Source organism: Danio rerio, chromosome 13 (genome assembly GCF_052040795.2).
Source record: "Danio rerio strain M-AB ecotype USA chromosome 13, GRCz13ab, whole genome shotgun sequence".
Classification (NCBI taxonomy): domain Eukaryota; kingdom Metazoa; phylum Chordata; class Actinopteri; order Cypriniformes; family Danionidae; genus Danio; species Danio rerio.
The window spans coordinates 55,222,132-55,245,000 of NC_141033.1; the positions used below are offsets into that span (position 1 = coordinate 55,222,132).

The window sequence follows — 22,869 nt, forward strand, 5'->3', positions numbered from 1 at the left end:
GCTGTCAAGATTAATTAATCATATATATATATATATATATATATATATATATATATATATATATATATATATATATATATATATATATATATATATATATATATATATTTATTTATTTATTTATTTATTTATTTATTAATTACAGTGTGAGTTTCTGGGGATTTTGCCAAAAATGTTGTTCAACGTGATGAATAATTAATTTTGATCTCCAATGGAAATCTCGGTTAATATCTGAGATGCTCAATAATGAGCATTTTGAGCATTTATGTATTTTTTATAGATGGAAGATGTTGAGTGATCATAATTCAGATTCAGACACTCTGGTATTTTTGAACACAAGGCATATATTATGAGCTGCTTCTAATAATTTTAATATCATTTGTCTATAATTTTGGCTCTTAATATAAGTTTACGTTTTAGAATAACAGCAAGACACCAATGATCATTTAGCACAGTAAGAATCCAGTTAGAAATGTGTTCATTTACTCTGGTTAAAGAAGATGATTTGAGGCACAACATTAGCCCTCATTCATTGATTTTCATTGTCTGGGCACTTCTCAGAATACCTTTGTTTGGGTGAACTGCTCTTCCTCTGCTCAGATTTATCTCTACACTCTGTTGTTTTTTCTCCTCGATCTCTGAATATAGCGACACTTGATACTCTCATGTCTTAGCCATAGAGGGCACTCATCTCAGCTCATCTTTGCATTGGAGGACACACGTCTCCGCTTGTCTCAGCATGTCTTCATTTGTCTTTTCCAGAGGTCACTCATCTCTAGTAGTCTCAGCATGTCTCCGCTTTTCTCCACTTGCCTCTGTTTGTCTTTTGCGATAGAGGGCAATTGTCTCCCCTATTTTACATTTGTCCTTACAATAGAGGACACTTACCTCTGTTTGTCTCTGCTTGTCTTCACTTTTCTCCACTTGTCTGCATTTGTCTTTTTCGATAGAAGACACTTGTCTCAGTGTCTCAATTGGTCTTTTCCATAGAGGACACTTGTCTCCAGTTGCAACCCGGGCTCATTGTGGAAACGTAGCCCCGCGGACGTTTCTGCGGACCGCGATTTACATCCCGGGAGGTACGCATTCGAGCGGTTTTTGTTTTCGCGGATTCGCGATAGGCCGTTGTGCGCGCTTTTTCGCGTCTCGGGCGCCTCTCGGGAGCGCGCGCCGTTCGCGCCCGCGCCGTTCTCGCACGAAAAGCCGCCGGATCGGCCGACTCGGCCGACTCGGCCGCCCTCCTGTTCCTCCTCCTCCTTCCCTAAACCTGTGCGACGGTTCGCGAAAGCCATCCAGAAAAAAAAAAAAAAAGCAAAAGCCCTTGTCTTCGATTTCGACCGCATTTTCGGATCCCGCCGCGTTCTCGCCCTTATTTTTCGGATTCTGTTTTTTGTCTTACCTGATTTCCGGAACCTGCTGTTCCCCGGACTCGATCCCGGTCGTCGTCCACCGCGGCCGGCTCCTCCTCCTCCTCGTCCGGGGCCTCCACTCCGCCGACGCAACGCTGTGAGCTAAGTGGACAAACTGATTGCTTCGGGAAAGCCCTCCACTCGGAGGCGAACCGTCGGCCGGCTAGCGCGAAGAGAAGGGGCGAAGCAGCGCCACACCGCCCCGCAGCATTCGCTCGAAAAAAACCAAACGCGGCCTTTATGTACCTCCGGCCACGTAAATCGCGGTCTCCAGAAACGTCCGCGGGGCTACGTTTCCAGAATGAGCTTGGGTTGTCCACTTGTACATTTTACATTTACATTTTACATTTAGTCATTTAGCAGACGCTTTTATCCAAAGCGACTTACAAATGAGGACAAGGAAGCAATTTACACAACCAAGAGCAACAATGAATAAGTGCTATAGGCAAGTTTCAGGTCTGTAAAGTCTAAGAGGGGAAGTATTAGTAGTATTAGTTTTTTTTTTTTTTTTTTTTGTACAGTTAGTGTGATATTCAGAGAGGCAATTACAGATTAGGAAGTGTAGTGGAGACTAAATAGTTGAGTTTTTAGTAGTTTCTTGAAAGTAGCGAGTGACTCTGCTGTTCTGATGCAGTTAGGGAGTTCATTCCACCAACTGGGCAGATTGAGCGCGAGAGTTCGGGAAAGTGATTTCTTCCCTCTTTGGGATGGAACCACGAGGCGACGTTCATTCACAGAACGCAAGTTTCTGGAGGGCACATAGATCTGCAGAAGTGAGAGCAGATAAGAAGGAGCAAAGCCAGAAGTCACTTTGTAGGCAAACATCAGAGTTTTGAATTTGATGCGAGCAGCAACTGGCAGCCAGTGCAAACGGATGAGCAGCGGAGTGACATGTGCTCGTTTAGGTTCATTGAAGACCACTCGTGCTGCTGCATTCTGGAGCAGCTGAAGAGGCTTGATAGAGTTAGCTGGAAGCCCAGCTAGTAGAGAGTTGCAGTAATCCAGTTTGGAGAGAACAAGAGCTTGAACAAGGAGTTGAGCTGCATGTTCAGATAAGAAGGGTCGGATCTTTCTGATGTTATAGAGTGCGAATCTGCACGATCAAGCAGTTCTAGAAATGTGGTCAGAGAAGTTTAGTTGGTCATCAATCGTTACTCCAAGGCTTTTCACCATTTTGGATGCAGTAATGGTTGCCCCGTCCATCTGTATTGAAAAGTTATGGTGTAGAGTCGAGTTGGCAGAAACTACAAGCATTTCCGTTTTTGCGAGGTTCAGCTGAAGATGATGATCTTTCATCCAGTGTGAAATATCCAACAGGCAGGCTGAGATGCGAGCTGGAACCGAGGGATCATCAGGATGAAAAGAGAGGTATAGCTGGGTGTCATCAGCATAGCAGTGGTAGGAGAATCCATGTCTCTGGATGACTGGTCCTAGAGATGATGTGTAGATGGAGAATAGAAGTGGCCCAAGAACAGAGCCTTGAGGTACCCCAGTGTTTAGATGCTGTAGGTTGGACACCTCTCCCCTCCAAGACACCCTGAATGACCTGTCAGTGAGGTAAGATCTGACTTGTCTCAGTGTGTCTCAATTTGTCTCTGTGATTTGTTTACACTTGTCTCAGTTTCTCTCCCGTTGTCTTTACTGATAAAGGACATTTGTCTCCCTTAGTCTCCATTTGATATTTCCATAGAGGACACTTGTCTCCACTTGTCTCAGTTTGTCTCCATTTGTCTTTTCTGATAGAGGACACTTGTCTTCCATTTTCTCCATTTGTTTTTGCCTTAGAGGACACTTGTCTTCACTTGTCTCAGTTTGTCTCCACTTGTCTCCTCTTATTGAGGACAATTGTCTCCCCTGGTCTCCATTTGACATTGCCATAGGGGACACTTGTCTCCACTTGTCTCAGTATGTTTCCATAAGTCTTTTCCATAGAGGACACTTGTCTCAGTGTGTCTTAATTTGTCTTTTTCATAGAGGACACTTGTCTCCACTTGTCTCCATTTGTCTTTTCCATAGAGGACACTTGTCTCAGTGTGTCTTAATTTGTCTTTTTTATAGAGGACACTTGTCTCAGTGTGTCTTCATTTGTCTTTTCCATAGAGGACACTTGTCTCCACTTGTCTCCATTTGTCTTTTCCATAGAGGACACTTGTCTCCACTTGTCTCCATTTGTCTTTTCCATAGAGGACACTTGTCTCCACTTGTCTCCATTTGTCTTTTCCATAGAGGACACTTGTCTCCACTTGTCTCCATTTGTCTTTTCCATAGGGGACACTTGTCTCCACTTGTCTCAGTATGTTTCCATAAGTCTTTTCCATAGAGGACACTTGTCTCAGTGTGTCTTAATTTGTCTTTTTCATAGAGGACACTTGTCTCCACTTGTCTCCATTTGTCTTTTCCATAGAGGACACTTGTCTCAGTGTGTCTTAATTTGTCTTTTTTATAGAGGACACTTGTCTCAGTGTGTCTTCATTTGTCTTTTCCATAGAGGACACTTGTCTCCACTTGTCTCCATTTGTCTTTTCCATAGAGGACACTTGTCTCCACTTGTCTCCATTTGTCTTTTCCATAGAGGACACTTGTCTCCACTTGTCTCCATTTGTCTTTTCCATAGAGGACACTTGTCTCCACTTGTCTCCATTTGTCTTTTCTGATAGAGGACACTTGTTTTTTCTTTTTCTCCATATGTCTTTGCTATAGAATACACTTTTCTCCACTTGTCTCAGTATGTTTCCATATGTCTTTTCCATAGAGCACACTTGTCTTAGTGTGTCTTAATTTGTCTTTTCAAATAGAGGACACTTGTCTCCCCTTTTGTCATTTGTTTTTATCCTATAGGACACTTAAACGTCACTTTTCTCAGTTTGTCTCATTTGTCTTTTCTGATAGAGAACACTTGTCTTCCATTTTCTCCATTTGACTTTGCTATAGAGGACACTTGTCTCCACTTGTCTCAGTGTGTCTTAATTTGTCTTTTCAAATAGAGGACACTTGTCTCCCCTTTTTTCATGTGTTTTTACCCTATAGGACACTTAGGCATCACTTTTCTCAGTTTGTCTCCTTTGTCTTTGCTATTGAGGATGCTTGTGTCCACTAGTCTCTGTTTGTCTATGCGTGTTTCCAGTAAAGGACTTTGTTTCTACTCTTCTTCACTTCTCTCCATTTGTCTTTGCTATTGATGATGCTTGCCTTTACTAGTCTCCGTTTTTGTTTAAATTTGTCTTTTTTGACCAAGGGCACTTGTCTCTGCTTGTCTTCACTTGTCTTTCTAATAAAGGACACTTGTTTCTGTTTTTCTCCACCTTTCTCCATTTGTCTTTATTTGTCTCCTTATGTCTTTTATAATCAATAACACTTTTCTCCATTTGTCTTCAGATGTCTCCAGAGATGACTGTCTCTCCTTGTCTTTTACGATTGAGGACACTGGTCTCAGATTGTTTCCACTTCTCTTTGTTAAAGTCTCTGCATTTTCCAGTTGTCTCCATTTATCTTTGCCATTGAAGATGCTTGTCTCTGCTTGCCTTTTATAGGCAAGGACACTTGTCTCAGTTTGTCTCCAGTTGACTTTTAAGATGAATGACACTTCTCTCTGCTTGTCTTCAGTTTTCTTTCTGATAGAGGACCCTTGTCTTCTCTTTACTCAGCTTGTCTCTGTTTCATAGAGGACGTATGTCTCCTCTAGTCTCTGTTTATCTCTGCCTGTCCAATTGTCTTTTCAATAGTATACACTCGTCTCCCCTAGTCTCTATTTGAGTTTTCCATAGAGGACACTCTGTCTCTAGTTTTCTCAGTTTGTCTATATTTGGCTGTCATTAAGGGTGCTTGTGTCTTCTAGTCTCTGTCTCTACTTGGCTTTTATGACCAAGGACACTTGTTTCAGTTTGTTTCCATTTGTCTTTCTGATAGAGGACACTTGTCTCTGCGTGTCTTCAGTTTTATTTCTGATCGAGGACACACTTATCTACACTTTTTTCGCTACTTGTCTCAGTTTGACTTTTTCACTGAGGATGCTTTTCTCTACTTGTCTCAGTTTGTCTAACTTGTCTGTCTAATAGAGGACACTTTCGCTTTTTCCCACTTGTCTTTATTTGTCTTTGTCATCGAAGATGCTTGTCTCTGATCGTCTTCAGTTTTCTTTTTGATAAGACACACTTGTCTCCACTTGTCTTTGGTTTTCATTCTGATAGAGGACAATTGTCTTTGCTTTACTCGGTATCTGTTTGTCATGGAGGACTCTTGTCTCTACTATTCTCCTTTTGTCTTTGCCATTGGGGATGCTTGTCTCCATTTGTCTCTGTCATAGAGGAGGCTTGTTTCCGTCTGTCTCTGGCTTAGAGGATTCCTGTCTCTGCACAACTTTCCTCAACTTCTCAGCTCAGGAAACTTCTGAAGTTCATTTGGGACGCTCCTCATGAAGGCACCTTGCGAAATAAGGCCAGCGGTGAGGACACATTCGAGAGGAATTCACTGAGGAATGGAGAGTGTGTGTGTGTGTGTGTGTGTGTGTGTGTGTGTGTGTGTCACTGCAACTCGCTCCTAAAGCTGAGACAAGTGTTCACTTCTATCTGGGACACTGCAATTTTTTTTTTTGGTCAAAATATTGTACTCCCTCTGTTTTCCTCTTCATGTTCCTTATGTTCTCTCTCTCTCTCTCTCTCTCTCTCTCTCTCTCTCTCTCTCTCTCTCTCTCTCTCTCTCTCTCTCCATCCCTCGTCTCATTTGTCATCATGGCCTGATTATTTCATGCTCTCGGACTCTTTCCAGTCTGCTAACCTTCCTCGTGCTCCCGCTGTGCTGTGGAGTGGCTGAAGGCCGAATAAAGGCCGTTTCTTTCATGGCTGCGTCTCTCCTGCAACACGCCGCAGTTTAACCCACTTGTGAACTTTCCTCAAAGTACCGTGCACGAAAGACAGATCTGAAGAGGCTGTGAATCCTTGATCAACTCATCACACTGCAAACACAATCTTATTTCTAGCCCCGCAAAAACCTAATGATCTAGATTTGTTTTAAGAATACAACACTATGCAAGATCACGTTGTGTAAGACTATGATGATTGTTTTTAGATTATTAAAACAATGGTTGTTTTAAAGAGCGGCACGATGGCTCAGTGGTGTCACACTGTGGCCTCACAGCAAGAAAGTCGCTGGTTCAAGTCCTGGCTGGGTCATTTGGCGTTTCTGTGTGGAGTTTGCATGTTATCCTCGTGTTGGCGTTGGTTTCCTCCACAGTCCAAACACTTGAATGAGTGTGTATGGGTGTTTACCAGTACTGGGTTGCGGCTGGTATGGCATCCTCTGCGTAAACATATGCCAGAGTAGTTGGTGGTTCATTCTACTGTGGCGACCTCTGAAATAGGGACTAAGCCGAATGAAAATGAACAAATCAATTATTTTAGATTAGGATTCTTCTCTTAGGTGGTAAAGCTTAAAATTAATTATTTCACATGCAAGCAGATATAATAACATCTTAAAAATACAAGCTTAAGTACATCAGAGGCAGACTTTATGACAAGCCTTGTATTTTTAAGACGTTGCTTGTTTTATGTTGGTCTATTAAAAATCACTAAACCCACTTATTCTATACTACAAAACTAATATACAATCTTATTAATAGACAAAAAACTTACTGATCTCATTTTAAGAGTAAGATACTATGCGAGATCAGATTGTGTATGATTATTATTGTTTATTTATGTTTTTGGGCTTAGTGAAGCTTAAGGTGAGGTATTCTACATGCACATTTAGCTTCATTACAATCGGAGACATAGTGTAAGAGCAGCCTTGTGGTTTATCAAATTTATTTGTGCCATAATAAATTAACTTGTTATTTATTCACAGAATACACTGCGCTATGTTTTGTTGAATTAAGTTTCACTATTTTTTGCAAGTAATCATTTTGCATTGTAATAAAGTCAAGTCTTAATTTGAACAAAAACATTGCGGGCAACAATCATTCATTCATACTTCAGTTTAGTCCGTTGTTAATCAGGGGTGTCCACAGCAGAATGAACCGACAACTATTTCAGCATATGTTTTTCATGGCGAATGCCCTTTCAGCTGCAACCCAGTACCGGGAAACATCAATAAACACTCATTCACACATACACTCATACACTACGGCCAGTGTAGTTGATCAGTTCCCCTATAGTGCATGTGTTTGGACTGTGGGGGAAACCGGAGCACCCGGAGGAAACCCACACCAACACGGGGAGAACATGCAAACTCCACACAGAGACACCAACTGACCCAGCCGAGACTCAAACCAGAGACCTTCTTTCTGTGAGGCCACAGTGTGACACCGCCGAGCCACCATGACACCCTTGTTGGCTGTTTGCCATTCTATATATGTGCTCCTGATTATTCACTAATGTGAATGATGTTGTTTTAGGTTTAATCACTATTTAATGAAAGCTCAGTTACTCTAGTCTAAGATCTCACACAAAATAACAAACGCAAACTGTTTAGATGTGTCATATCATCTTCTACAGTGTGTGTGTGTGTGTGTGTGTGTTCTCACTGACCCTTTGATCTCTGACATGAGCTGCTGTTTATGTGTGTGTGTGTGTGTGTGTGTGTGTGTGTGTGTGTGTGTGTTGGACTCTTTGTGTGAGTGAGTGGAAAGCGTGAGATCTATAATAGATGTGATGATTGCCTCTCAGACCTGCGGCCTCTTACAGACGGGAAATGAGCTCTGAAGTGCAGCGGTGGAGAGTCCTTCACACAGACACACACACACACACACACACACACACACACACACACACACACACACACATTTATTTATACACTCTCACACAATGCAGCACGATGTCTCAGTGGTCAGCACTGTGGCCTCACAGCACTCAGGTCTCTGGTTTGAGCCTCGGCTGGGTCAGTTGGTGTTTCTGTGTGGAGTTTGCATGTTCTCCCCGTGTTGGTGTGGGTTTCCTCTGGGTGCTCCGGTTTCCCCCACAGTCCAAACACATGCGCTATAGGGGAACTGATCAACTACACTGGCCGTAGTGTATGAGTGTGTGTGTGTGTGTGTGTGTGTGTGTGTGTGTGTGTGTGTGTGTGTGTGTGTGTGTGTGTGTGTGTGTGTGTGTGTGTGTGCATTAGTGTGTATGGGGGTTTTCCAGTACAGGGTTATGACTGGAAGTGTGTCCGCTGTGTAAAATGCTGTGGTGACCCCTGATGAATAAGGGACTAAACTGAAGGAGAATGAATGATTGAATGACTCTCTCACACACGCACACACACAAACACACACACACACACACACACACACACATACACACACACACACACACAAAATCATTCAATCACTCTCACTTACAAACAGACTCACATGCAAACACAAACTTACACACACATTCATTCATTCACACACACGCACACCCATCCATGCACAAATAGACACAACTTCACACACTCTTTCTCTCACACAAACACATTCTCTCTTACAAACTTACACACTCTTTCATGCACAAGCACATACACATGCAGGAATACACACTCATTCACACATACTCTTTTATAAATACTTTTCACACATATTTTTCACACACACACACACACACACACAGAGAGAGAGAAACTCTCACACTTACACACAGCCACACACTCAGTGTCATTCACACACACACACACACACACACACACACACAAACACACACACACACACACACACACACACACACACAGTCTCACAGACACTCATACTCACTCAATCTCTCTCCCTCTCTCTGGCACACACTCTCTCTGCAGAGTCCTCACAGCCTCTCGTGAGTGTGTAATGAGTTGGAGGGACGCTCAGAATGATGGTGTGTGAAATGTAAACTCCTCAGCTGAAGGACTCTGCTGATTGTCATAGTTTTACCATGATTACTGTAGTGAAACTGCAGCTATGTTAATAGGGGTCAGTATGCCTGCTAAACAAACATGGCTACTACCAGAGCTTCACATCACCTCTCTTGACCACCAGCCACTCTGGGGTGCGTTTCCGAAAACCATCGTAAGCCAACTAATATAGCTGTGTGTGTGTGTGTGTGTGTGTGTGTGTGTGTGTGTGTGTGTGTGTGTGTGTGTGTGTTGAACATTAGTTCATCAGGATCATCAATGTGTGTGTGTGTGTGTGTGTACGTGTGTGTGTGTGTGTGTGTGTGTGTTGAACATTAGTTGATCAGGATCATCAATGTGTGTGTGTGTGTGTGTGTGTGTGTGTGTGTGTGTGTGTGTGTGTGTGTGTGTGTGTGTGTGTGTGTGTGTGTGTGTGTGTGAGATGGATGAGATGATTGACAGCCGATATCATCTGTGTTGGCACTTTAATTAAAATGTCTGAATCAGATCATCTCCTCCACGACTTTAATTAATGATTTCTGTGAAAGGCAATAAAAGATCTCCTGATGGTGATGATATCAAACACACACACACACACACACACACACACACACACACACACAGATCTCCAGGGAGATGTGGGTTCTCTGTGAGCTGTGATGTCACTTCCTGACCTGTGCCCCCGCTGCAGGTACTCGTTCCAGGATGAGGAGGACATGTTCATGGTTGTGGATCTGCTGCTGGGTGGAGATCTGCGCTATCACCTGCAGCAGAGCGTGCAGTTCGGGGAGGACGCGGTGAAGCTGTACCTGTGTGAGATGACGCTGGCGCTCGACTACCTGCAGAGCCAACACATCATACACCGGTCAGCAAACGCTCATCATCACAGCCCAACGCCACACTAACACACTGCCCATCTGTAGGTGTGCGCTTCTGTTTGACTTTAGGTGTTGTACATCAAACATACTCAAGGGGGCATTAATCTCTAGTGCTGAAAGTCAGCATCAAATCAAAATGTGCTCTTATTTTGATGTGGATATAGTTGGATTTGTTATAGATGATGTGTCTGTGCTGTTCATTATTATTATTAAACATTAATATGCCCTGATAATCCATCAAATACCATAACCTGACCTGCGCTTTAGAGCAGAGCTATCAGTCCTTTTGAACAAGACTATCAGTCCATTAGGGCGTGGCTATAAGCACTGTGGGGCGGGGCTATCATCAAATTAGTGTGGGGCTCAGTGGCGGGGGCCCATGGACACCCAGTGGGGGGAGGGGGTGGTTACGGGCCAAGGGATCGGCGGGGCCCCCTTATGGGCCGTCCGCCACGCCACTGATTACTCTACAATGCCATATGATTATTTAAATGATGTGCACGCTTTCGGTTTCATTTTCACTGCTAAGTGCGCCCCCCTCATGGTGTGTATCCTGCGGGCCCGTCTGTTATGCCACTGGCGGGACTATCAGTCCTTTTGCACAAGGATATCACTCCTTTAAGGCAGAGCTATCAGCCATTTAGGGTGGGGCTATCAGTCCTTTAGGGTGGAGCTATCAGTCCTTTAGGGCAGGGCTATCAGTTCTTTAGGGTGGAGCTATCAGTCCTTTAGGGCAGGGCTATCAGTCCTTTAGGGTGGAGCTATCAGTCCTTTAGGGCAGGGCTATCAGTCCTTTAGGGTGAAGCTATCAGTCCTTTAGGGTGGAGCTATCAGTCCTTTAGGGTGGAGCTATCAATCCTTTAGGGTGGAGCTATCAGTCCTTTAGGGCAGGGCTATCAGTCCTTTAGGGTGGAGCTATCAGTCCTTTAGGGAAGGGCTATCAGTCCTTTAGGGTGGAGCTATCAGTCCTTTAGGGAAGGGCTATCAGTCTTTTGGGGCGGGGCTATAAGTCCTTTAGGGCCAGGCTATCAGTCTTTAGGGCAGGGCTATCAGTCCTTTAAGGTGGAGCTATCTGTCCTTTAGGGCCGGGCTATCAGTCATTTAGGGCGGGGCTATCAGTCCTTTAGGGCGGGGCTATAAGTCATTTAGGGCGGGGCTATCAGTCCTTTAGGTCCGGGCTATCAGCCATTTAGGGTGGAGCTATCAGAGTCTTGTTTCTGCTCTGCTTTTGTGAACGGCAGTGGTTCGAATGAATATGAGACAATCTGTACAATTTAACTCCTCATTATTGTCATAATCAGGCATCTGAGTGCAACCAAGCTAGCATTCAAATATTCCTCCATTTTGTTAGCAAGGCCCTTCTTCTAACAATCCAATCGGTTCCAGAGAGCAAAATCATGCACCGCCCTAATTTTAGTCTCATCAAATGTAGATCACAATAGGGGGAAAAAAGGACATTCTTCTGTTACATGTTGACTTTAAAGTCTGATGAAGTTTTTATTTCAGTATTATATTTATTTCAGCAGTATAAAATCTTTCAGTATGAATATTGAGTAGGGGTGGGAAAGCCTCGTAGCAAATTAACAGTAAGAGGGGCGTGGCTAGGAATATTGTGGATGAAGCATCACACTGATGTCATCAGAGAAGGAGCCACTCAAACTTTGGTTGAAAATGACCAAAACACACTCCACATTATTTCAGTCGATTAACATGCATGGATTAATTGTTCACTTAAAGAATAACGATGTGCACTAGCAAAATAAACCCTGTACATTTAGATTTCATGCAGACTTTAAGACTCACTTCAGATTAAAAATATTGAAGAGTCTATCATGTGCTCATTTAGTAAGCACAGTGTATCAGTGTGTGTGTGTGTGTGTGTGTGTGTGTGTGTGTGTGTGTGTGTGTGTGTGTGTGTGTGTGTGTGTGTGTGTGTGTGTGTGTGTGTGTGTGTGTGTGTGTAACCTCAGCTCACAGGGATTTGTTGTGTAATTGCGTGTTTAGTTCTGTGAGGCCCTTCAGGGAGATGAGGAGCCTGTGCCAAATAAAATGTGTCGTTGTCTTATTTTGGGTTCGTCACAAACGCTCTAGAATAGAACTGACAGAGAATGCAGTGGACTGAGTCTCTCGCTGGCACTGATATCTGTGTGTGTGTGTGTGTGTGTGTGTGTGTGTGTGTGTGTGTGTTATTCAAGCTGTACTCAGTCACATTGTTTTTCCTGTGGTGGATTTAGCTGTACTCTTTCAGAAGAAGCGCTTTCTGTCTGTAGAATTATTTAGTTGCGCTAAGTTGGGCAGAAGTGTTTCCTAGCAACAGTGTGCCATGTCACGCAGCCACCGAGGTAAAATTAGTCCAAGTAGAGGATTCCTAAAAGAAGAAGAGCAGCAGCACATGACTGAGGACATCTGGAAGCATCAGACGAGTCCTCATCACAGTCTGACACACCAGTGATGCTCAGATCTGATGTCCTGCTGTGTTTCTGCTTCAGATCTCAAGCATTTCTCAAGACACGTGTCTTCAGAGATGAGCTGTTGTGCTGCCACCATCAACAGCCTACATACACCCTAGCAATGACCCAAAACATTTTAGAAAAATCCAAAGAAATTACCCTAAACCCAATAGAAACACCCTAGCAATGATCCAGAACACCCTGAAAACACCCTGACAACAACTCAGAACACCCTAGAAACACCCAATGACAGAGAACTCCCTAGAATTAACCTGGAAACACTCTAGAAAAGACACAGAACACATTAGAAACACTAACTCTGACACAGAACACCCTAACAACAACACAGAATACCATAGAAAGTCCTAGCTTTGACCCAGAACACAATGAAAACACCCTAACAACATCCCAGAACACCATGAAACACTCAAGAAACACCCTGCCGAAGACACAGAAATTCTTATAAAGAACCTGAAAACTGTCTAGAGAAGACACAGAACAGACTAGATACACCCAATCTATGACCCCGACCACCCTCAAAACACCCTAACAACGAACAAGGACACAACTGAACAACCTAGCAATGATCCAGAACACAGTGGAAACACCCTAACAACAACTCAGAGCACACTAGAAAGACCCTAGAAACACCCTGCCAATGACCCAGAGCTCTCTTGAAAGAACCTGGAAACACCATAGAGAAGACGCATAACCCACTATAAATGTCCTCACAGCAACCCAGAACACCAAATAAACACTCTAGAAACACACTGCCAATGACCCAGAACTCCCTAGAACTCCCTGGAAACACTATATGCAGAACACGCAGGAAAAACCAACCCAATAACACAGAACACCCTAACAACAACCAAAACACCATAGAAACAGCCTAGCAATGATCTATAACACCCTGAAACACTGTAATAGCAACCCAAAACACCATAGAAACACCCTGCCAATGACCTACAACTCTCTAGGAAGAACCTGAAAACCACCTAGAAAAGACCAGAAACCAGAAACACCAAATCTATGGCCCAGACCACCCTGGAAACACCCTAACAACAACCAAGAACATTATAGAAACAACACAGGAATGATCTCGAACACCCTGGAAACACCCAGAACACCCTAGAAACCCCCTGTCAATGACCCAGAGCTCCTTAGAAAAAATCTGGAAACAAGAAAAGACCATAGAAACACCCTAAAACACCCTGCCAATGACCCAGAACACCCTAGAAACTCTGTAGTTACAATATAAACACACTAGAAACACAATTCCAGCAAGACAAAATACATTAGAAATACTGTAGCTAAAATATGAGCACCCTAGAAACACCCATACACCTTAGAATCACCCTAGCAACCACCTAAAAATAATAAATAAATAATGATTAGCGTAAACTTTCAGAAATAAACACGAGATGTCACTGGGGTGGTACCTTTTCGAAAGATACACATTTGTAAGTAAAGGGTTCCTATTAATAGTTAAAGGGTACATATTAGTATCTAAAAAGTACAAACTTTTAGGAACTAAAATATACGTTTGCAATGCAAAGGCAATGTGTGGATTGCATGAATGCATGAGTTTTGCCTCAATCATATCTATCATGCAGGTTTAATTAAATGAACTTAAGCAAAAAAAAATTAATGTGAGGAAAAAATAACACCAGGCGAGTAAACTAGAGCGGTGCTCCACATTCGGTGTGAACCCATCATAACACTTTAAAAACTTTGGCACAGCAAATACCACCTTCTATGAACTCAACACCGCTTGATCAGCAATGTGATAAAGACACCTTAGCAACAGCATAGCAACACCCTGGCAGCCACTCGGAGCATCATGTCTGATTCAAAGATGCAGATCAGGCTGTGAATGTTCAGCTTGAAGAATGTGTGTGTGTGTGTTTGTGTGTGCGTGTGTGTGTGTCTCAGCTCTGCATGAATTAATCCCATCATGCTCTCTGGCATCATCCTGACAGCAGGGAACGGCTCGCTGTTAATTAGCTGTGAGGGAATCAGAAAGTGCTTTAGCTGGACGAGGCTTTATTCTTACACAGTGAGTGTGTGCGTGTGTGTGTGTGTGTGTGTGTGAGTGTGTGAGTGTTCATTGTAATTAGTGAGTGTGCTGGAAGTGTGATGGCCCCCTGAGAATTGAACATTCACACAAAGGAAGGCCGATGAAGCTTCCAAACATGAGCCTGCAGTCACAGCGCACTCCACATGTAAACAGAGCCGCAGTTTGACTGATCTGAGACTGACGCCATCATCATGTCATTGTGTCTCCACACAGGGACATCAAACCTGACAACATCCTGCTGGACGAGCAAGGTGAGACACATGTGTGTGTGTGTGATTGTAGGAGAGAGAAAAGCTTCAAGGAGACACGTGGAGATCTGAGGACACGCTGTTCCACTAAACACCCCTGATCTTCCCTTTTTAAAAAGAGCAAATTATTGTGCACATTAGACTCCTGCAGTCATTCAGCGAATCCTCTGAGTCACAGCAGGAATAATATCGCAACACCCTAGCAAAACCCCTCTAGAAACACCACAAAAACAAGTCATACAGAATAACACCCTAGCAACAACACAAAACACAATAGAAACACCTTAGCAATTGTCAAGGGCACAGCTAGAAGATGCTATAAACAACCCAGAACACACTAGAAACACACGATCTGTGATCCAGAACACCCTAGAAACACTCCATCTGAAAAGTGAACACCTTTCCAACACCCATAACATCTTAGAAACACTCTAACAACAATCCAGCAACACAATAATCTTAAACACAGTGAAAACAAGTGACACAGAATAACTTGACAACTGCCCATAACACTGTAGAAACACCCTAGCAACAACCCAGCACACCACTAAAACATTCCACTATAAATAACCCAAAACACACTAATAAAATGCGACCTATGACCCAGAAACACATTACACAACACCTAAACACCATATCAACATCCCAGAACACATTAGAAACATTCTAGCAACACAATAGCAATAACCACCATAGAGACACCACAAAAACAAGAGACACGGAATAACCTAGTAACACCCTGGCAACAATGTAAAAAACACAGAAACACCCTGAAAAACAACCCAAAACACACTACACTCCCTACCAATAAACCTACAGTAACTACAGTAACAGTCCAGCAGCCCACAAACACCATAGCAATATCCAAACACCTTAGAAACACCATGACAACAAGCAATACAGAATAACCTAGAATCACCCTAGCAACAACCCAAAATACCACAATAACACTTTAGCAACAACAGAGGACACCATCAAAACACCCTATCAACAACCCCAAACACCTTAGCAACATTGTAAAAAAAAACACCCTAGCAACAGCGAGAGACACAATTACAACACCTTAGAAACACACTAGACACCAAACCTATGACCTAGAACACCCTAGAAACACTTTAGGATGTGACATGTCATGCTAAATCTCAAACACCATACCAACAATCTAACAACAACCCACAAACACCATAGCAATAACCCAAAACACCATAGAAACAACATGAAAACAAATAATACAGAACAACCTAGAAATATGTTAGCCTTAAACACCATAAAAACACCATATCAACAAGCCAGGGCACCATCAAAACACCCTAGAAACAATCCAGAACACACTAGAAACACTCTACCTAACACAGGAACACCACAACAATGACCAAGAACACCCTAGGAACGCCCTAGCAACAACCCAGAAACACCACAACAATAACCCCAAACACCCTAGAAACACCATGAAAACAAGCAACAACCAGAGGCACAATTAAACAACCTAGATACACACTAGACACCAAACCTATGACCCAGAACACCCTAGAACAACTCTAGGTTGTGACATGTCATGCTAAATCTCAAACACCCTACCAACAATCTAACAACAACCTAAAATACCATAGAAACACCATGAAAACAAGTGATACAGAACAACCTAGAAACACGTTAGCAACAACCTAAAACACCAGAAACACCATATCAACAACCCAGGACACCATCAAAACACCTAAGAAACAATCCAGAACACACTAGATACACTCTACCCAACACCTGAATACCACAACTATGACCCAGAACATCTTAGTAGCACCCAAGTAACAACCCAGAAATACAGAAGCAATAACTCCAAACACCCTAGAAACACCATGAAAACAAGCAACATAGAGTAACCTACAATCACCCAAATAACAACCCAAACGCCATAGAAACATCCTAGCAACAACCCAAAACACCACAGAAACATCCTAGCAACAACCCAAAACACCATAGAAACATCCTAGCAACAACCCAAAACACCACAGAAACATCCTAGCAACAACCCAAAACACAATAGAAGCACCCTAGCAACAACTGAGGACATCATCAAAACCTAAGAAACCCCTAGAAACAATCCAGAAAAAACTAGACAACCTAAAAATAACCCAGAACACCTTAGTAACATTCTAGCAACCCACAAACACCATAGAAATATCCCCAAACATCTTAGAAACACCATGACAACAAGCATTACAGAATAACCTAGTATCACCCAAGCAGCAACCCAAAACACCAAAGAAACATCCTAGCAACAACCCAAAACACTATAGAAGCACCCTAGCAACAATCAAGGACACTATCAAAACAGCCTAAACATTCCAGAATACACTAGACACCCTGAAAATAACCCAGAACAACTTAGTAACAGTCTAGCAACCCAAAAACACCATAGCAATATCCCCAAACACTCTAGAAGCACAATGATAACAAGCAACAATAACCTAGAATCACCCTAACATCAACCCAAATTACTATAGAAACACCCTAGCAACAACTGAGGACATCATCAAAACACCCTAGAAACAATCCAGAACACACTAGTTACCCTACCAACAGCCCAGAATTCCAGACTCTAGCAAACCACTGAAACAATAGCAATAACCTCAAATACCCTAGAAACACCATGAAAATAAGTGACACAGAACCTAAAAACACCCTAGCAACAACCCCAAACACCATAGAAACACCCTAGCAACAACATACTGTAGGACACAATGAGAACACGTTAGAAACAACCCAGAACACATTACATTCCTGCAGTCATTCAGTGAATCCTCTGAATCACCGGTTCTTGTTTTTATGGCTGATCTGTCTGCTGTTCCTCAGGTCACGCACATTTAACAGACTTTAACATCGCTACGATAATCAAGGACGGAGAACGAGCCACAGCGCTAGCAGGAACAAAGCCGTACATGGGTGAGAAACATCAGATCCACAACTGAACATCTGCGCTGTGATCATCAGTCCTTTAAACTCTACACACACTTATATCCTCAGTGCAGATGAGATGTGTTTTGTTTTCTCCTGACAGCTCCAGAGATCTTCCAGTCGTTTGTGAGTGGTGGAACTGGTTATGCGTTTGAGGTGGACTGGTGGTCGCTGGGTGTGACCATCTTTGAGGTTCTGCGAGGTTGGGTAAGAGGATCAGTTTAACTGTGTGTATAATCACACCACGGATGTGTTTTCTACAAGGTTTGTGTTCTGTATGTCTGTGTGTTTCAGAGGCCATACGACATCCACGCTAGTAACTCAGTGGAGTCTCTGCTGCAGTTGTTCAGTACGGTTGTTGTTCAGTACAGCTCCACCTGGCACAAAGACCTCATCTCGCTGCTGAGGAAGGTCAGAAAAACACCTTGACACACACAGCTCTGTACATTCATCTGATGATAAATGATGGAAAAAGATTAATGAACAGCCTATCAGAACACTGGAAACCACAGAAAACATCCTAGCAACCACACACAACACCAAAACAACCACAAAAAACATCATATCAACCAGCAAAAACACACTAACAATCAAACAGAACACAGTAACAAACATCTGCAATCCTGGAACAACTAAAGCAACCACAACACACCATAACAACCATACAGGACACTATAACAACCATCTGCAATCCCATAACAATTACAACAACCACCAAAAACACCATAACAACCATACAGGACACTATAACAACCATCCGCAATCCCATAACAATTACAACAACCACCAAAAACACCATAGCAACCATACAGGACACCATAACAACCATCCACAATCCCATAACAATTACAACAACCACCAAAACACCATAGCAACCATACAGGACACCATAACAACCATCCACAATCCCATAACAATTACAACAACCACCAAAACACAATAACAACCATACAGGACATTATAACAACCATCCGCAATCCCATAACAATAACAAAAACCACCAAAAACACCATAGCAACCATACAGGACATTATAACAACCATCCGCAATCCCATAACAATAACAAAAACCACCAAAAACACCATAGCAACCATACAGGACACCATAACAACCATCCGCAATCCCATAACAATTACAACAACCACCAAAAACAACATAGCAACCATACAGGACACCATAACAACCATCCGCAATCCCATAACAATAACAAAAACCACCAAAAACACCATAGCAACCATACAGGACACCATAACAACCATCCACAATCCCATAACAATAACAAAAACCACCAAAAACACCATAGCAACCATACAGGACACCATAACAACCATCCACAATCCCATAACAATTACTACAACCACCAAAAACACCATAGCAGCCATACAGGACACCATAACAACCATCCGCAATCCCATAACAATTACAACGACCACCAAAAACAACATAGCAACCATACAGGACTCTATAACAACCATCCGCAATCCCATAACAATAACAAAAACCACCAAAAACACCATAACAACCATACAGGACACCATAACAACCATCCACAATCCCATAACAATTACAACAACCACCAAAAACACCATAACAACCAATTGAGCAACCATCAAAACACCATTTAATTCATACAGAACACTAGACCAGCCACCTGCAATGCCAGAACAACTGCAACAACCACAAAAAACACCAGAACAACCATACAGAACACTATAACAACTACTCAGCATGACCGTCAGAAACACCATCTGCAATCGCAGAAAAACTACAGCAACCTTCAGAAACACAAAGGGAACCAAGCAGAACACTGTGACAAACATATGCAATCCTAGAACACCTACAACAACCACCAAAAACTCGATAACAGCCACTCAGATCAACCACCAAAACAACCATAAGGAAGACTATAACAAACCATCGTCAATCCTAGAAAAACTACAAACACCAAAACACCATAACAACTATAAAAAACACATCAACAGGGCTGTCCAAACTCAATCCTGGAGGGTTGTTGGGGTGTTGTAGGTGTTTGGGTTGTTTTTAAGGTGTTGTGAGTAGTTTGTTGGCTGTTGTGGGGGGGTTGATAGGACAATGTAGGTGATTTGGAGGACTTTTGGGGTGTTGTACATGGTTGGCAGGGTGTTGTGGGTACTTGTTAAAGCATTAAGGGTGGTTGATGACATTTCTTTGCAATTTTTAGGGTGTTGTGTGTAGTTAGTAGTGTTGTTAGTGGTTTTTAGGGTATTTGGAGTGTTTATGGCATTGTGACTGGTTGTTACGGTGTTTGTTGTTGTTTTTAAGGTGTTGTAGGTGTCTGGTGAAACATTTTCAGTATATTTAGCGTGTTTGCCATGGTTGTTAGGATGTTGATGGGGTTTCTAGGGTGTAGTAGGTTGTTGTGAGAGGTTGTTAGGATGTCTGGGGAGGTTTAATGGAGTCATGGGTGATCAACAGGACATTTCTTTGTGTGTTTTAAAGGTGTTGGGGTTAGTCTGTAATGTGTTATGGGTGGTTGTTAAGGTGTTGTAAGTTGTTGTTAGGGTGTTTTGTGTGTTGTTTGTAAGGTTTTGTATGTGACTGCCATCCCATGTGGTTTTTAGGGTGCTGAGAGTGGATTTAATGTGTTTGGTATGGTTGGTAGGCAGTTGTGTGTGACTAGGGTGTTGAAGTGTGGTTGTTAAGGTGTTGTGTGGTTGTTGTTGTTCAGAGGACAGGGTGTTTGGACTGGTTGTTAGGGGTTTTGAGGTGGTTGTAAGGGGTATTTGGTGGGTTTGGTGGCTGTTTGGAGCAGTTGTCAAGACATGTTTATTTGTAACCTCACTGCAGTTCTGTGGTGGTTGCTATGGTGTCATGGGTTGTTGTTAGGTGAGTTCTTACTGACTCGATTCAGAAGAGGCTTGACTTTAATAATAGGCAATTGAAATATATATAAAACAGATGAAATTGAAAAAGGATAGAGGGAAATGAAAATAGACAGAACACAGATGGAGTCAGAGAGAATAAAACCGTCTAATGATGCTGGAGAGAATAAAGGGAAGGATTGAGACGAGCGAGGGAAGGAGATGATAATGAGCTGGAGAGATAATAAAATAAGATGAATGAGGAAAGCCAGTTTCGCTCGGCTGGATCACTGGAGAGGGAGAAGAAATATTATGAGAGGAAAATGGATATTAGTGAAGAACAGAGGATTGACGCGAGGCGTTCAGGTCATTTATTAGATGAGTGAGATGTGCAGAGATTACTGTGTGGTGAGTCAGAGGGAAAGGGCATTGTGGGTAAGAGCTGGAAACTTCCCCGTTCAAGCTTTATCTCTCTTGTGCTTTAAATATACAGATTGATTTAAAGCAGCTTCAGTAACAGTAAAAGCCAACAGTTTGATCTCAGATGTCAAAATAGAGGCAGTAGTTCACACTCAGATCATTTTTGATTGCATACTCTCTCATATCAACCAGTTTAAGCTTAGTTTTCCTCTGGAGACGAGATATGAAATCAACATCGGCGGCATTGTGTTGAGTTTAAGTCATCTCTTACATCTGAACATTAACAGGACATACATACATGTGGTCTTGAATAATGTTTTCTAAACCACAGCACAAACACATTCATGGAACAAAAAAATAAAAAATATTTTAGATTAGTTTGTTTTGTCTAACATTACTATAATCATACTAAGAATTCATTCATTCATTTATTTTCTTATCAGCTTAGTCCCTTTTTTAATCCGGGGTCACCACAGCAGAATGAACCACCAACTTATTCAGCAAGTTTTACGCAGCGGATGCCCTTCCAGCCGCAACCCATCTCTGGGAAACATCCACACACACACACTCATACACTACAGACAATTTAGCCTACCCAATTCACCTGTACCGCATGTGTTTGGACTGTGGGGGAAACCGGACCACCCGGAGGAAACCCACGCGAACGCAGGGAGAACATGCAAACTCCACACAGAAACGCCAACTGAGCCGAGGCTCGAACCAGCGACCTTCTTGCTGTGAGGCGACAGCACTACCTACTGCGCCACTGCGTCGCCCCATACTAATAATAATATAACATGATGTCTGCGGTCTGGAGGTATTATAGATATAAAGTTGATGAGGACAACATTGCCAGAGCAAACTGAGAGATATGTAAACCTACAATTGCCTGCCGGGTATTTTAAGACGAGCTGCTGTTTGTTTACATATTTACTGTTGCACTGAAGTCCAGAAGTGAAGCACTGGTGTTTTTTATTACTTGATTGTTGAAGCTTCCTCACAGAAGTGCTCTGTCTGTTAACAGAGATGGTAAATGTTAAAATTAGGTGAATGAAATAAAAACCAAAGGATCATCCTGGATCTGTTTCTTCACTCTTCTTTATTATGTATTACAGAAGTATCAGATCGGGTTTAGGCATCGACAGATACTCAAAATCAAATGACAAATGAAAAAACCTGATCCAGACATCCCTAATAATAATAATAAATACATTAACATTTAACAACGGTGAACATTTGAATTTAACATAAGGAAATCAGACTGTTGTAAATGCACGGAGAATATTCAGAATAATATTTTAGCAAGTTGAATGCTTCAGAAATGTAATTTTGTTAACTTAAAATGATGAGAAGAAAAAAAATTATGATTTCATGAGACTTCTACTGAAGTGTAATTCAGAGAGTGTGCTAGTGTGTGTGTGTGTGTGTGTGTGTGTGTGTGTGTGTGTGTGTGTAGCGCACTGAGGTTTTCTCTGAGCTGGTGGGTTGATTCAGATCGATTTCTCTCTGTCTGTGGGAGAAATGCAGAGCGGAGCATCCGCAGATCTGCTTTCTGGATCATTTACAGCAGCAGAAAATAATATGAGGAGTCTCGGTCACATCTTAGACTCCACAGCGCCTCTTGCAGGCCTACACTGCAAAACACACCACCTTCCTTACTCAGAGGTTCGCTCTTGTTTCTAGTCCAAATTTCTAAACATTCTTATTTCAAGAAGCATTTTCTAGACAAGTGCATTTGTTTTAATTTGTTTTAATTAATAAATGTCATCATTTCCTT

The 22,869-nt window shown here is 42.4% G+C and overlaps 1 protein-coding gene across 4 annotated transcripts in view; it reads left to right on the forward strand.

Annotated features, from left to right (window-relative positions):
- stk32c (serine/threonine kinase 32C) overlaps positions 1-22,869 on the forward strand; it is a 108,223-nt gene that overhangs the window by 78,141 nt on the left and 7,213 nt on the right. For all 4 annotated transcript variants that reach the window (XR_015944950.1, XR_015506551.2, XR_015506552.1 and 1 more), the window contains exons 4-8: positions 9,919-10,092; positions 14,846-14,883; positions 17,731-17,820; positions 17,936-18,039; positions 18,127-18,243. Coding sequence is in view for 1 of the 4 variants with exons in the window: in XM_087279917.1 (XP_087136043.1) it covers positions 9,919-10,092; positions 14,846-14,883; positions 17,731-17,820; positions 17,936-18,039; positions 18,127-18,243 (523 nt within the window). In the remaining 3 variants the exon portion in view is untranslated. The remainder of the gene's footprint in view (positions 1-9,918; positions 10,093-14,845; positions 14,884-17,730; positions 17,821-17,935; positions 18,040-18,126; positions 18,244-22,869) is intronic.